The following is a 12971-nucleotide window of genomic DNA, read 5'->3' as shown; positions in this document are numbered from 1 at the left end:
AGCCCTATATAGACCCATGAATTTATATAGGGAGTATGGACAAGTGTAAATACATACATATATTATAGAGTCTGAGAGGCTCGATATTTTATGAGATAAAAGTTTTATCGCTTGCGGCATGCATTCGATTTTTCCTTAGAAATTAATTTGGGGAAACATAAATATCTTAATTATTATTTTATTTTTGTCCACTCACTCTAACGTTATTAAATGTTTTCCCCTGGGTCTTTCGTTTTAAATTGCCCAGTCTGCAGAGTTCGGGTTGGATCTAGTAGGAGGCGAGGCATAGTCACCCGCATTTCCGCCAGTTTTCATCAGTAGGTTACCTGTTTAACCTACTAGTGTTTTCTTGCTTCCGCTAGTGTTTAGTAACTCTGAATACTTTGGGATTATTGTATATTATGTTTAGAATTTCTGAAGGATAATTATGTGATGTTTGGACGTGTTGTATTAAGAGTGTAATTTGGAATTTTCGAGTTAGGGTTGTCCATTTTCAAGAGAGATTTTCTCAATCTTTTCAGTAAATTTTCCTTGGAGGTGGTCCCCGCACGACTTACTCCGGGTTCAGGGTGAAATTCGGGGTGGGTCGTGTCAGTTCCATTCCAGAGCGGGACACCGCTTTGAAATTAAAATGTGAGGCTTCCCATTTCGCTCACTTTTAGGTCACATTTTCAAATCTCCACCGTTCAGTGTCTATATATTGTGTAGATCATTTATGCAATGTTTTATCCAATTTAGAGATCATTTGAGCTTCTGTAATTGTGATTTACATGAAAGGTTCCGTTTAGATAAATTTTATTCAGTTAATTCATTTAATCTAATTCGATACCCAAATGATCTCCAAATTAGATAAAACTTTGCAAAAATAATCACCATGTTCGTAAGTCCTAACCACAGGCTAGCTGACAAAACAAATATTTTGTTTAGATGCAACAAACCAACTAGCTAGAGACGTCGTTGTACTATCGGAGATCTCAACAAACAAAAATTCATAGTTCAATAAGTACCTCTAAAAGAATCAGATGATAACTATATGTTGTGATTTACACTGATGCTATATTCATCAAGTGATGATGTGCTCGCTTTCAAACGTTATTGATATGAATAGTTAATTAAAACATAGAAGAATTATGTCATTTAGTAAGTTTCATTGTTTTAATAGTTGAATCTGATGGAACAATTTGCAGTCACCAGGCACTAGGTAATAGGTTTTTAGTGATGGTAAATTTGGTTAAAGGGGCAGTGAGAATACGAGATGACCTCATTCTCGAATTTTAGAGCTCTCAAAGGTTGGAAGATTAGAAGTGTACACTCCTGTCTAAAAAGAATTTAACATATTTGATTAGACATTGAGACGACACATGATTCCATCAAGAAAAAAAAATCATGAGGAGACGATTTTTGTGAAACAAACCGTCTAAAGTTGTACTTGAATGGCTTCCACGTTACTCACAAATGACATTCTTGGTGATAAGAGATTACTCACAAACTGTTTACAAGTAATCTATGCAAATAGTTCTCAGAAAAAGAAAGCAAATAATAATTGGACGAAAGAAAGAAAAAAAATGGAAAAAAATCAAACACACACCTTGAGGAGTAATTATTCTCTGTATCTAGAACATCACGTGGCACTGTAGGTGTTGTAAGGCCCCGGACTGCCGAAGCCAATGTACGTGGCCGGTTACGTATGGTCCTAAACGGAGGCTCCGACCCGGATCATGCTTCTTATCTCTTCTTCATCTCCTTTTGTACTATTTTGCGAATAGATACTCTCCCACTGATTCCCTCTCTGTCTCCACTCCAACCTCTCTCTTCATTTCCCACTTGGTCTCTACTTCCCAACTCCCTCTTTTCTGCAACTCTTCTCCTGTCTCTTCTCCTCCATTTGGACATTATTACCCTCCACCCTTCTTACTTATTACCCTTATATGCTTTGGTTCCTCATCATTTCTCAAATTCATTTGATTTGGGAGAGCTGGTTTTTGTGATGGGTAGTGCTTCTGCTGGGTGCCCATTTGGAGTTTCTTCTCGTTGCTATGGAAAGATTGGAGCTTTCTCTCATAAGGTGCAGTTGTTTGGTGCTTGTTTTCCACTTCATGTGGAATTTCCAAGAACCAACTTGTACCCAAGTTCTGCTTCTTCCTTCATGTCATCAAAGGTAATCACTTTCACTTCCCCATGTTTCTCTTGTTTAATGTTATGGTCATCTGCATGATTGCCCAGAAACTGAGAATCAGAGAGAGAATTAGATATGATTTTGTATGAGCTGTGTTTGTAATTATGAGGCACCAATGCACCAGTGTTGTGATATCATATTTGAGTTTATGCTATTTAGTGGGTGGGTGGTAATGTATGTATGTCTCTAGCTTTACTATGTCTTTTACTCTTTTTGGGTGAGTGAAGACTTTGTTTCAGGATGTCCAGAAACATAAAAGATTGAGTCTTGCATAAGAAAGATGAGAATTGAAATTAACCATAAGTGGAAGGTTTCAAATGGTCAAGTAAATTCTGGCTCCCAATAGATATGTTGTTTTTAGTTTGATTTATAGCCCGGATCATATTTCGAATGATTTAAAATCGATGCACAAGCACGACTATACTGGTTGATCGGGATCAATGAGAGTATGAAACCTTTAAAATCTGTAGAATGTTTGTATTATTTATAGGCAGTTAATATCTCCCTTTCCTTGATGCAGGAAACAGTCACTCAAATATGTTCTCTACCTGATAGTGGTGAATTCTTCCCGGAGGAAGCCTCAACACCCATTCTCGATTTAGTTGAAAATCCTATGCACCTGAAGAACTTGTCCCTTAAAGTTAGTTTGGAGGCATTAACATACTTTTGCTTCTTGTGCTTGTGCTTGTGCTTGTACTTATATTCACAGCTTTTACTCACCTCAGAATGATCAGTGCAGGAACTGAAGCAATTATCTGATGAAATCCGTTTAGAGTTATCATCTATAATGCTGAAAACACAGAAGTCATTCAAAGCCAGTTTGGCAGTAACAGAGTTGACAGTTGCTATACATCATGTTTTCCATGCACCTGTCGACAAGATACTATGGGATGCCGTAGAACAAGTAAGATCATAACACATATCTTTCTACTTGTATGAACGCTTAGTTCATAGAGATGTGCAAATTATAGATTACTATGAAATCAATCTTTGTTTATGCTGATATAGCTGGCTCCTTTGTTTACTTGAATGTTTCCCAGCTGGTCCAGTCCATTTACCATTATTATTATTATTATTATTATTATTATTATTATTATTTTGTGGTGATTATATGAATAAAAATTGAAAACTTATCTCTTGTGCTGGCAGACATATGCTCATAAAATTCTAACAGGACGGCGGGCCCTCGTACATACAGTGCAAAGGAATGGTCTTTCTGTTTCTGCATCTAGAACGGAGAGTGAATATGATCCATTTGGGGCAGGTCACGGGTGCAACAGTGTTTCGGCTGGACTTGGTAGGACATTGTTCTCATACTTTCCTGTTTGTGATAATTAACTGTCTTCCAAGAAAGTTCACGCTTGTATTCAATGTATCTTGAATAGTGTGCTTTTGTAGATGTTCTAATAGTCATATATGTTTTTCCCATATCAGTGTTGTTTTATGTGAAGATATTATTATCCTTTTAGAGTCGATCAAACTTTGTTTTTGATCTTCTTCTTCTTTTTTTAAAACTGCCCTATGAAAATTTTACCGTCACATTACTGGGTTTTTTTTCGTTTTTTATTTATTTTTATTTTTATAACCATACTCAAGAAATTGAACTTGATACAAATGATTTTACTACAGGGATGGCAATTGCACGGGATATAAAAGGGAAGCGAGAGCGTATTGTCACAGTCATCAGCAATGGTACAACTATGGCTGGTCAGGTCTATGAGGCGATGGGTAATGCAGGGTATTTCGACTCAAATATGGTTGTGATTCTAAATGATAGTAGGCATTCTTTACACCCTAAGATTGAAGAGGGCCCCAAGACATCTATTAGTGCTCTATCCAGTACCCTCAGTAAGCTCCAGTCAAGTAAATCCTTTCAGAGGTTTAGAGAAGTTGCTAAGGTACTTTGAGCTCTCTGCAGTTTTAATCTAATCAAGCCTTCTGCCAGAGATAGAAGATTATTTAATAATTTGTGGACTGCAAGAGAAGTCTTGGTCCAACAGGAAAAAGAAAAAGAAAAATTGGTAATTTAGCTATCTAACCATGCCAAAGTTATTTGATTTTGATTTAGGATCTAAAAAGTGATGTATTTTTTGTGGTAGATTTTGAGACTTGAAATATTGTCTGTTACTGTCTTTAGCTTTATGCCTTATGCTTTTCATTCTGTGAATTGATTCCTCCTTTTTGTTCAGGATGTTACAAAAAGAATTGGTATGCATGAATTGGCTGCTAAAGTTGATGAGTATGCACGTGGTATGGTGGGTCCGCTTGGAGCAACACTATTTGAAGAGCTTGGATTGTATTATATTGGCCCTGTTGATGGACACAACATCGAAGACTTGATTTGTGTTCTACAACAAGTGGCATCTTTGAATTCAATGGGTCCTGTTTTGATTCATGTAATAACAGAAGAAAATCGGGGAGTGGAAAACAACCCGAAGATTGAGGGGGCTTACAAGCATCCGGAAGGTATGCCTTTCTCGTTTGCTCTCTGATGTTGGTTTCATATTCTCTACAAAATGCTGTGGCAAACGTTAGGATGGGATTGAGGTTATATTTCTTACTTGAGGCTTGGCCCTGGTTCACGCTCTTTAGTGATTCTCAATTTCTCTCTTGTTTCCCGGCCTCTCTGAAATGTACAGGATAAAAGCCGTGTTTAATTCGATCTGACATATATGTCATTTTACACTTCCCAAACCACGCAGGTTTAAGTAGTTCTGCTGATTTAGCGCCCAGAATGCACCGTCGAACTTATAGCGATTGCTTTGTGGAGGCTTTAGTTACGGAGGCAGAGAAGGACAAAGATATAGTGACTGTTCATGCTGGGATGCATATGGAAACATCATTTGAACTATTCCGTGAAAGATTTCCTGATAAGTTTTTTGATGTGGGAATGGCTGAGCAACATGCAGTTACTTTTTCTGCTGGTTTGTCACGTGGGGGGCTGAAGCCATTTTGCATAATCCCTTCTACATTTCTACAAAGAGCTTATGATCAGGTTAAAAAATTCTCACATCGCTGATTTTATAATAATTATATAATAACAATTTGAAAGAATAATGACGATGATATCCCTGAGGCTCATTTTGTCGTGGCCTTTTTTAGGTGGTTCATGATGTAGATCGGCAAAGAATACCAGTGCGTTTTGCCATAACGAGTGCGGGCTTGGTAGGATCTGATGGTCCCATGCAGTGTGGAGCATTTGATATAACATTTATGTCATGCTTACCCAACATGATTGTCATGGCACCATCCAATGAGGATGAGCTTGCCAACATGGTGGCCACTGCAGCCAGCATTGATGATCGCCCAGTTTGCTTTCGATATCCTAGGGGTGCCATTGTTGGGATGGATCATTCTAGTTGCAGGGGGATGCCCATTGAGGTACTTGTTGCTATTTAGCTTTGTAGCTTAGAAAGAACTAGTACTATGTAATACCACTACCACTCTCTGCCAAAAAAAAAAAATATCTAAGAACTTGGTGGTACATTGTCATAAATATATATATATATAGTATAATCAAGGAATTTTAGACGATGTAACTTCTTTTGATGCCTCTGTTTTAATTCGTTTGTCCTTCTGAGCAGATTGGAAAAGGAAAAATTCTTGCAGAGGGTAAAGATGTGGCTTTGCTTGGCTATGGGTCAATGGTTCAGAACTGCCTTAAGGCTCGGTCTCTTCTTTCGAAGCTTGGCATTGAGGTAACTGTTGCTGATGCGAGGTTCTGCAAGCCCTTAGATATCAAGCTTCTTAGACAGCTTTGTGAAAACCATTCATTTCTGATCACGGTTGAGGAAGGGTCTATTGGAGGATTTGGATCGCATGTTGCACAGTTTTTTTCGCTTGATGGACAGCTGGATGGAAAAATTAAGGTAATATTTTCAGCAACATGGTTTTGGTAATTCTCTTTATGTATCCGATCCTGCTCCGGTGATGGAGCATGCATCAACCAAATGCAGACCTTAAATGTGAACACATTGTGACCTTTCTCTGTTTTAATCAACTTTCCAGTGGCGACCAATTGTTTTACCGGACAACTACATTGAGCATGCATCCCCAAGTGAACAGCTAGCTATTGCTGGGCTGACTGGACACCACATAGCTGCAACAGCGTTAAGTTTGCTTGGCCGAAATCGTGAAGCCCTCCACTTAATGTGCTAGAGGCCTGCTTTTTCTTTCCTTAGAGGCTGTGCTGCTTAGCAGAAGAAAAGGAAAATACAGATTGAAGCTCAAGCAATGTGTACTCTACACAAGTATGGTTAACTTGTACATGTACCAATAATTTGTATATACCTACGTGTCTGATATGTTAAAGTTAAAAGTACTTCCAATTGCTGATGCCAAATATACCATATTGTGCAGCTATATCCTCACCAATAAACATGCAAAATTTCATTGTTGGTGTCTCTTTGTTAGTTGTTAGTTGTTACATTGCGTCTGGGATAACTTAGTTGGTTAGTGGCCGGCAAGAGAGGCCTATAAAATGACAATAAGCCTACTTTCCCAGAAGTTCACAACAACCCTGAAACATATAATGTATATTGCGAAATGAATTAAAGATCTTAAATCATAATTCAACGAAGCTAAGAACAGAGGATGGATGAATTATGACTCACTAGGGTCTACATGTACGCAGTCAAGATATACCAGCAGATATGTTTACCCATTTCCAGTAACTATGACCGGTGAGTCATGGAAAACCATAACGAAACTGCCCCAAAAGTAGTTTAAGTGTTTGTTACGGACACTGGTTGAAATGAGGGTCAGTTTTGCTTTATGAATCATATGCATAGTGTGAGAGATTACGTCTCCCCCATTATGTATATGCTAATTGTTAAAGGAGGTTGAACTAGAACCAACATGGGTTTGTGCTAATGCACAGCTATAACAATCTATTATCTTCGTCGATCTAGTCCATTGGTTGGAGTTACATCCTTGATCTAACAAAACCTAACTAATAAACGTGTTGTTTTACTAAAGTATGCTATAGAAGCTCTACGTACGGCCAAGTATATATTTTCTCCAAAAATTAGGTAAACCTCGACACTCGCAAACTCCACCGATTGATTCCACTACCAGGATACCTGAATATCTGGAAGGACCACAAACCCAATCATCGATCTCTTACAGGGCACTCAGGTTAGTCGATCAAGCAAGTCCGTTGTTATTGGATCCAAATTTGAAATGAACTTTACACTAAACGCACTAGCTAGCTAGTTGTGGTTAAGTTAATCCCGGATTGCCAATTGCTAGCTAAATGTGGTTAAGTTAATCCCGGATGGTACTACAAAGCTAACTAGAGGCACAAGGCTCGAGAGAAGATATGTTGTTTTTGCGCAAGATTAGGTTTCCCACTTCCCACTTCACAAACAAAGCAACTGAAGATAGGTGGATATCGAATTGTATCATGTGAAGGCTGGTAAAGGCAAATCCTCTTCTTTTCTCTGATTCTTTCTCATCGTGGGACTAGTTATTACCACTTCAAAAGTTGCAAAACGAGGACGTATGGGAGTAGCTAGGGCAGCACAATGAACATGAAGACCCGCAAGATGTGGACTCCAACAGATCAAGTCGGTGTCACACTGATATGAACGAAGATCTGTGCATGCAGATCAGTAGTCATGCATGCATGCATTTACAGTCAAGCTGCGAAAGCTAAAACCAAGCTGTGCTCAGCTAGGATCTTCTGTACGTATCTGCATGAAAGCTGTGTCTTCATTGCTAGACAGAGTAACATGCTGTCCTTCTCTTTCTATTCTTCTGTAAATTTTCGAAGAGAAGAGAAAGTCATCAGGGTTCGAATTGATGCGTATAGGTGGGTTACCAGGGTTGGTATATAACAAACAAAAATGACAGAGATATCCCAGAAGAGAAAGGACAGCATACTCGATCATATCTAATCCACGCGGAGTTGGGAGGAGAAGTTTAGGCTACCAGATCAGAACGTACATGTCATGTTCTTAAGGGGAGGCTAGGCTAGCTGATCGATGACCATGACCTCAAAATAATTCAATTTTTTGTCTATCAAACAGCTAGCTAACACTGTATTATTTCTTCTTATATAGTGAAGTACGTTGTAACATCTTTTTCTTTTGTGTGGTGAGTATGACAAAACAAGAAGACAAGAAATAAATCTTCCTAAACTTCCTAATTTGTTAGTTTGCATATGTCATTCACGAATGACTAGTTATTATAAACTTCTTCCGGTCGTTCTATATATTAAAGATTGGAAGTTTCGGTTGGAGTCGACGTTTCAAAGATTTTAACTAATAGCATTTGTGACATATCATATTGTAAAGTAGAAGAAAAATAAATTCAGGATCTATGTAAATCTGAGTAAAAGGAAAACTCATAAAATCCCACAACAATTTAAGAACACCCAAAATCAAATTAAGAAAAATTGTAGATCATGAACGGATTTTCTGTCAGAATTGTATTTCAGTTTCATGGTTGAGCCCTAAAAAACACCTAGAAGAACAAAACACAAAAACAAACTCGCAGTCAAGGTCGACACAAAAACCATACAAATTCTCAGTTACGCGCTCTCCGAACTCGTCTCTCCTCCAGCCAATCCCCTTCCTCCACGTCAGCTTCTCGTCCTCGGGTCAACTCGAACTCGATCCTCCTTCTGCATGCATCCCTCCTCGTCTCCTCGTCTGTATTTATATCTCCGAAACTTTCTCGAAAACCAAACATTTTGAGAAGCAAGACAGCCAGAAACACAGAGACACACGTTTTCTAATATCAAGGAGAGAGGGACAGGGAGGGGATCCCTTTGTCCCTGCACCCCTTAACACGAGTGTCTGAGACCTCCGGCGACCCTTCCCCGGCCGGCAACACACACACACACAACAACACTCTCTGTCTACCTCTCTCTTCATCCGCCGCCGCCTCCTGTCACGTCCCACATTGTTCATAATCAACCAAACCAAACCCTCTTTTAAGGTAACATGATTTAATATCAAACATGCAGACCCATGTTCTGTTTCGTGTTTTTGGTGTATCAAACTTTGTTTCACATTTGTGTCTCTATCACACTATGGCAGTGCTTATATTGTTTCTTGTGTTTTCGAGTCATGTAATTCACCTAATGCTAATGGGATTCACATAACTTGGATATAAATTTGATGAAACCAATTGAGATTTCTAATCCTTTCTTTTTCTATGCAAAACAGGAATGGACAGCATCAGAAGTCCATTCAAGGGTATTGTCAATGATTTTAAAGGAAGAAAAGCATGCTATAAACAGGACTGGATTGGTGGAATGTGTTCTGGTTTTAGGTAAATTAAATCTTATGATCTTAGTTTCGATGTCTGATTGATTTGTTGTTGTTTGGCTTAGTTCATAGTGTTTTGACTCCATTTCAGGATATTAGCTCCAACCTTCTACATTTTCTTTGCTTCTGCGCTTCCAGTGATCGCCTTTGGGGAGCAGTTGAGTAGAGATACAGGTAAAATCCCTTAATAAAAACCCACTCTGTGCCTACCTAATATTTTGCTTTAGTTTATAGCTAGTTTCTGTGTTTTTGGTTGAGGCTTTTAATGGAGTCTGAAATTTATGTTTGTATGCTGGTAGAGGGAAGCTTGAGCACAGTGGAGACATTAGCTTCTACAGCAATATGTGGTGTCATCCAATCATTATTCGGCGGACAGCCTTTGCTGGTTTTAGGAGTTGCTGAACCAACCGTCATTATGTACAATTATATGTACACTTTCAGCAAGAAAAGGCCGGAGTTGGGCGGCGAGTTATTTCTAGCTTGGACTGGTTGGTACGAATATTGTTGTTTTATTCAATTTTTGAGGTTGCCAATGTAGCTCAGAAATCGATGTTCATGACTTGTATATTGTACTTTTGTTACAGGGTTTGTGTCTGGACATCACTGCTGCTGATTCTTCTTGCAATTTTCAATGCATGTAACATTATATCCAGATTTACAAGGATTGCAGGAGAGCTTTTCGGCATGTTGATTTCAGTGCTCTTCATCCAAGAGGCAATCAAGGTACTGAGCTTCTTAACAAGAAACAAAACAAGTTTTGAGTCTAGTGCATTCACTTTAACACTCACACATGCTTATTGGCAGGGAGTAGTCTCCGAATTTAGTATGCCAAAAGAAGAGGATCCGGATAAGGAGGAGTTCCAATTTCAATGGCTCTACACCAATGGCTTGCTCGCGGTTATTTTCTGCTTTGGTCTGCTTTTGACTGCTCTTAAGAGCAGAAAAGCAAGATCATGGTTGTATGGTACAGGTAATAAATATTTATGTTTTGTGATTTCATCATGAAACTTCTGTACCAGAACTGGCTTTGGTAGTTTGGTTATTCTAAATAGCTGTTTTCGGGTGACTAATACAGGCTGGCTACGAAGCTTTATTGCTGACTATGGGGTTCCCCTTATGGTCTTGGTATGGACAGCAATGTCTTATGGTGTACCCAGAAAAGTCCCACATGCAGTTCCTAGGCGGCTCCTCTGTCCATATCCATGGGACAAAGATTCACTTTACCACTGGACAGTCATAATGGTATTAGTTTTCTTCATCAAGTGACTTCTCATATCTGGTCCCTGTAAAACTTATTGCCTAAGACACTAATCAAAGGCTTGACATTTTGGTTGCAGGACATGGGGGAGGTCCCTGTCACGTACATCTTTGCTGCCATTATACCGGCCATTATGATAGCAGGTCTATACTTTTTCGACCACAGTGTAGCTTCACAGCTAGCACAGCAGAAGGAGTTTAATCTTCAAAAACCATCTGCATACCATTATGATTTGTTTCTGCTGGGAATAATGGTGTGTTTTGGGAGCTTGATTAATTATTCTGTTCTTTCGTAATATCTGTTCTGACTATGCTGATTATTTTCATTGTTACAGACATTGATTTGTGGGTTGCTTGGACTTCCACCATCAAATGGGGTCCTTCCACAGTCCCCCATGCACACTAAGAGTCTAGCAACACTAAGGAAGCAGGTGATCCGAAAAAAGATGGTGAAGAGTGCTAAGGATTGCATGAAAGAAAATGGAAGCAACTCTGAGATTTATGGAAGGATGGAGGCTGTGTTTATAGAGATGGAAGGCGGCTCTCCTCCAAATCCTAAGGAGTTGGCAAACTTGAAGGAGGCTGTGATGAATGCTGCTGATGGGGGAGATTTGAAGGGAAAATTTGATCCTGAGAAACACATTGATGCTCATTTGCCTGTTCGAGTGAATGAGCAAAGAGTGAGCAACCTTTTGCAGTCGCTTCTTGTGGGAGTCTCAATATTGGGAATAGCTGCAATCAAAATGATACCTACCTCAGTTCTGTGGGGATATTTTGCCTACATGGCGATTGATAGTCTTCCAGGTAGTCAGTTCTTTGAGAGGGTACTGCTGCTCTTCATCAGCCCTAGTCGTCGTTACAAGTAAGTCATTGTTTTAAGTGGTTCAAAAGTTTTCACTCCAATTTCGTATGGAGGCACAACAACTGAACAAGACCTCTTAATTTAGACCATTTTTGTTTGTTTTCATAGACATTGGACTTCAATCTAGATTCACAGACAGTGAGAATATTAGAGACCCCATAAGAATCTTTTTAATGTGTTGCAGACAGTTTTCTCAGTCAAGTACACTATGCAACGGTACTTTAGAGATTAGATCATAGGCTTGATTTTCATTTTCTCATTGTATCATCGGCTTGGACAGGGTCTTGGAAGGTTCTCATGCTTCATTTGTGGAGTTAGTACCGTACAAGTACATTGTTGGATTCACACTCTTCCAAGTGGTTTACTTTTTGATGTGTTTCGGGGTGACATGGATACCAATAGCCGGAATATTGTTCCCATTGCCATTCTTCCTTCTTATCAGCATAAGGCAACATTTGTTACCGAAGTTCTTTCCCCCTTCCCATCTTCAAGAACTTGATTCTTGTGAATGGGAGGAATGTCCTGGTGCTCCACAAGTAAGTCTTTCAGCTTGCATCTAGTTATCATCCACAGATAAAATATATGGTATATTTATGATGATAAAAAAATGTTTTGGTGTTCTGTGTGAGCAGGAAAAACCACCTGAAGCAGGTGGCGATGAGGGTGCAGACGCTTTCTTTGACGCTGAGTTATTGGATGAGATGACAACCAGCAGAGGCGAATTGAAGCTTAGGACCAGCTTCAGTAGTACCGAAGACAGGTTTTCTCAGGTAAGTTAAAGCAAGACAACTTTTTTTATCCTTTCTTGTGATTTAGTACTACAATTAACAACGGATGTGATGCCATATTGCCATTATTTGTGCAGGTGCATCCCGATGATGCTCACCGAATATGAGAAAAGAGTGGTTTCTGATTAGAAAGAAAATAGATCGATTGATTGATTGATTGAGCTTCTGCCTTGTGCCTTATCATGATGAGAGGATGATGATCAGTATGCTCCTCTTCTGAGGACTGCTGACAAATGTGTCTTTCTGTATGTTGTGCCACTCAGTTATAGCAGAAGTTACTAACAAATTACAGAGAAGAGATGCATAGGAAGGCTTAATTTGAAAAGACAAAGTCATAAAGAAAAGCACATACGGAATGAAATTGTTTGTTCAAGCAAATGTAGAACAAGGATGGGGTGGTGAAGAGTCTCAACTCTCAAGTGACCAAAGGGTACAGGAACACTGTACTTAATTATATGCGAAATTGACCAAAGGTGTAACTCCATTTTTGATAAAAACCAAGTGATTTATTAAAATTTCACTTAACTGGTTGAAAGTTACAACAACAAAAAAACTGTAGCTAAACCACAATCAGATTATATCCCAGTATTCATTTAGTATATCTTTGGTTCTCT

General features: G+C 39.0%; 2 protein-coding genes across 2 annotated transcripts; both read left to right on the top strand.

Moving 5' to 3' along the window:
- The first annotated feature begins 1865 nt into the window (after positions 1 to 1865).
- Positions 1866 to 6509, top strand: LOC101293163 (probable 1-deoxy-D-xylulose-5-phosphate synthase, chloroplastic-like). Its single transcript, XM_004291431.1, has 10 exons — positions 1866 to 2158; positions 2697 to 2816; positions 2916 to 3080; positions 3326 to 3473; positions 3806 to 4074; positions 4366 to 4642; positions 4879 to 5171; positions 5279 to 5557; positions 5761 to 6045; positions 6185 to 6509. Exons 1-10 carry the CDS (start codon positions 1988 to 1990, stop codon positions 6332 to 6334), a joined length of 2157 nt encoding a protein of 718 aa, XP_004291479.1. The 5' UTR covers positions 1866 to 1987; the 3' UTR covers positions 6335 to 6509.
- Positions 6510 to 9350: 2841 nt separating this feature from the next.
- LOC101293458 (boron transporter 4-like) lies at positions 9351 to 12660 on the top strand. The gene is made up of 11 exons (XM_004291432.1): positions 9351 to 9454; positions 9542 to 9624; positions 9750 to 9942; positions 10035 to 10173; positions 10255 to 10420; positions 10526 to 10692; positions 10788 to 10961; positions 11043 to 11569; positions 11850 to 12105; positions 12202 to 12339; positions 12435 to 12660. The coding sequence occupies exons 1-11, from the start codon at positions 9351 to 9353 to the stop codon at positions 12462 to 12464; spliced, it is 1977 nt and encodes a 658-aa protein (XP_004291480.1). The 3' UTR covers positions 12465 to 12660.
- Positions 12661 to 12971: the final 311 nt, after the last annotated feature.

The sequence above is a fragment of the Fragaria vesca genome, linkage group LG2, assembly GCF_000184155.1.
Source record: "Fragaria vesca subsp. vesca linkage group LG2, FraVesHawaii_1.0, whole genome shotgun sequence".
Classification (NCBI taxonomy): domain Eukaryota; kingdom Viridiplantae; phylum Streptophyta; class Magnoliopsida; order Rosales; family Rosaceae; genus Fragaria; species Fragaria vesca.
This window is presented reverse-complemented; position numbering and strand designations above follow the sequence as displayed.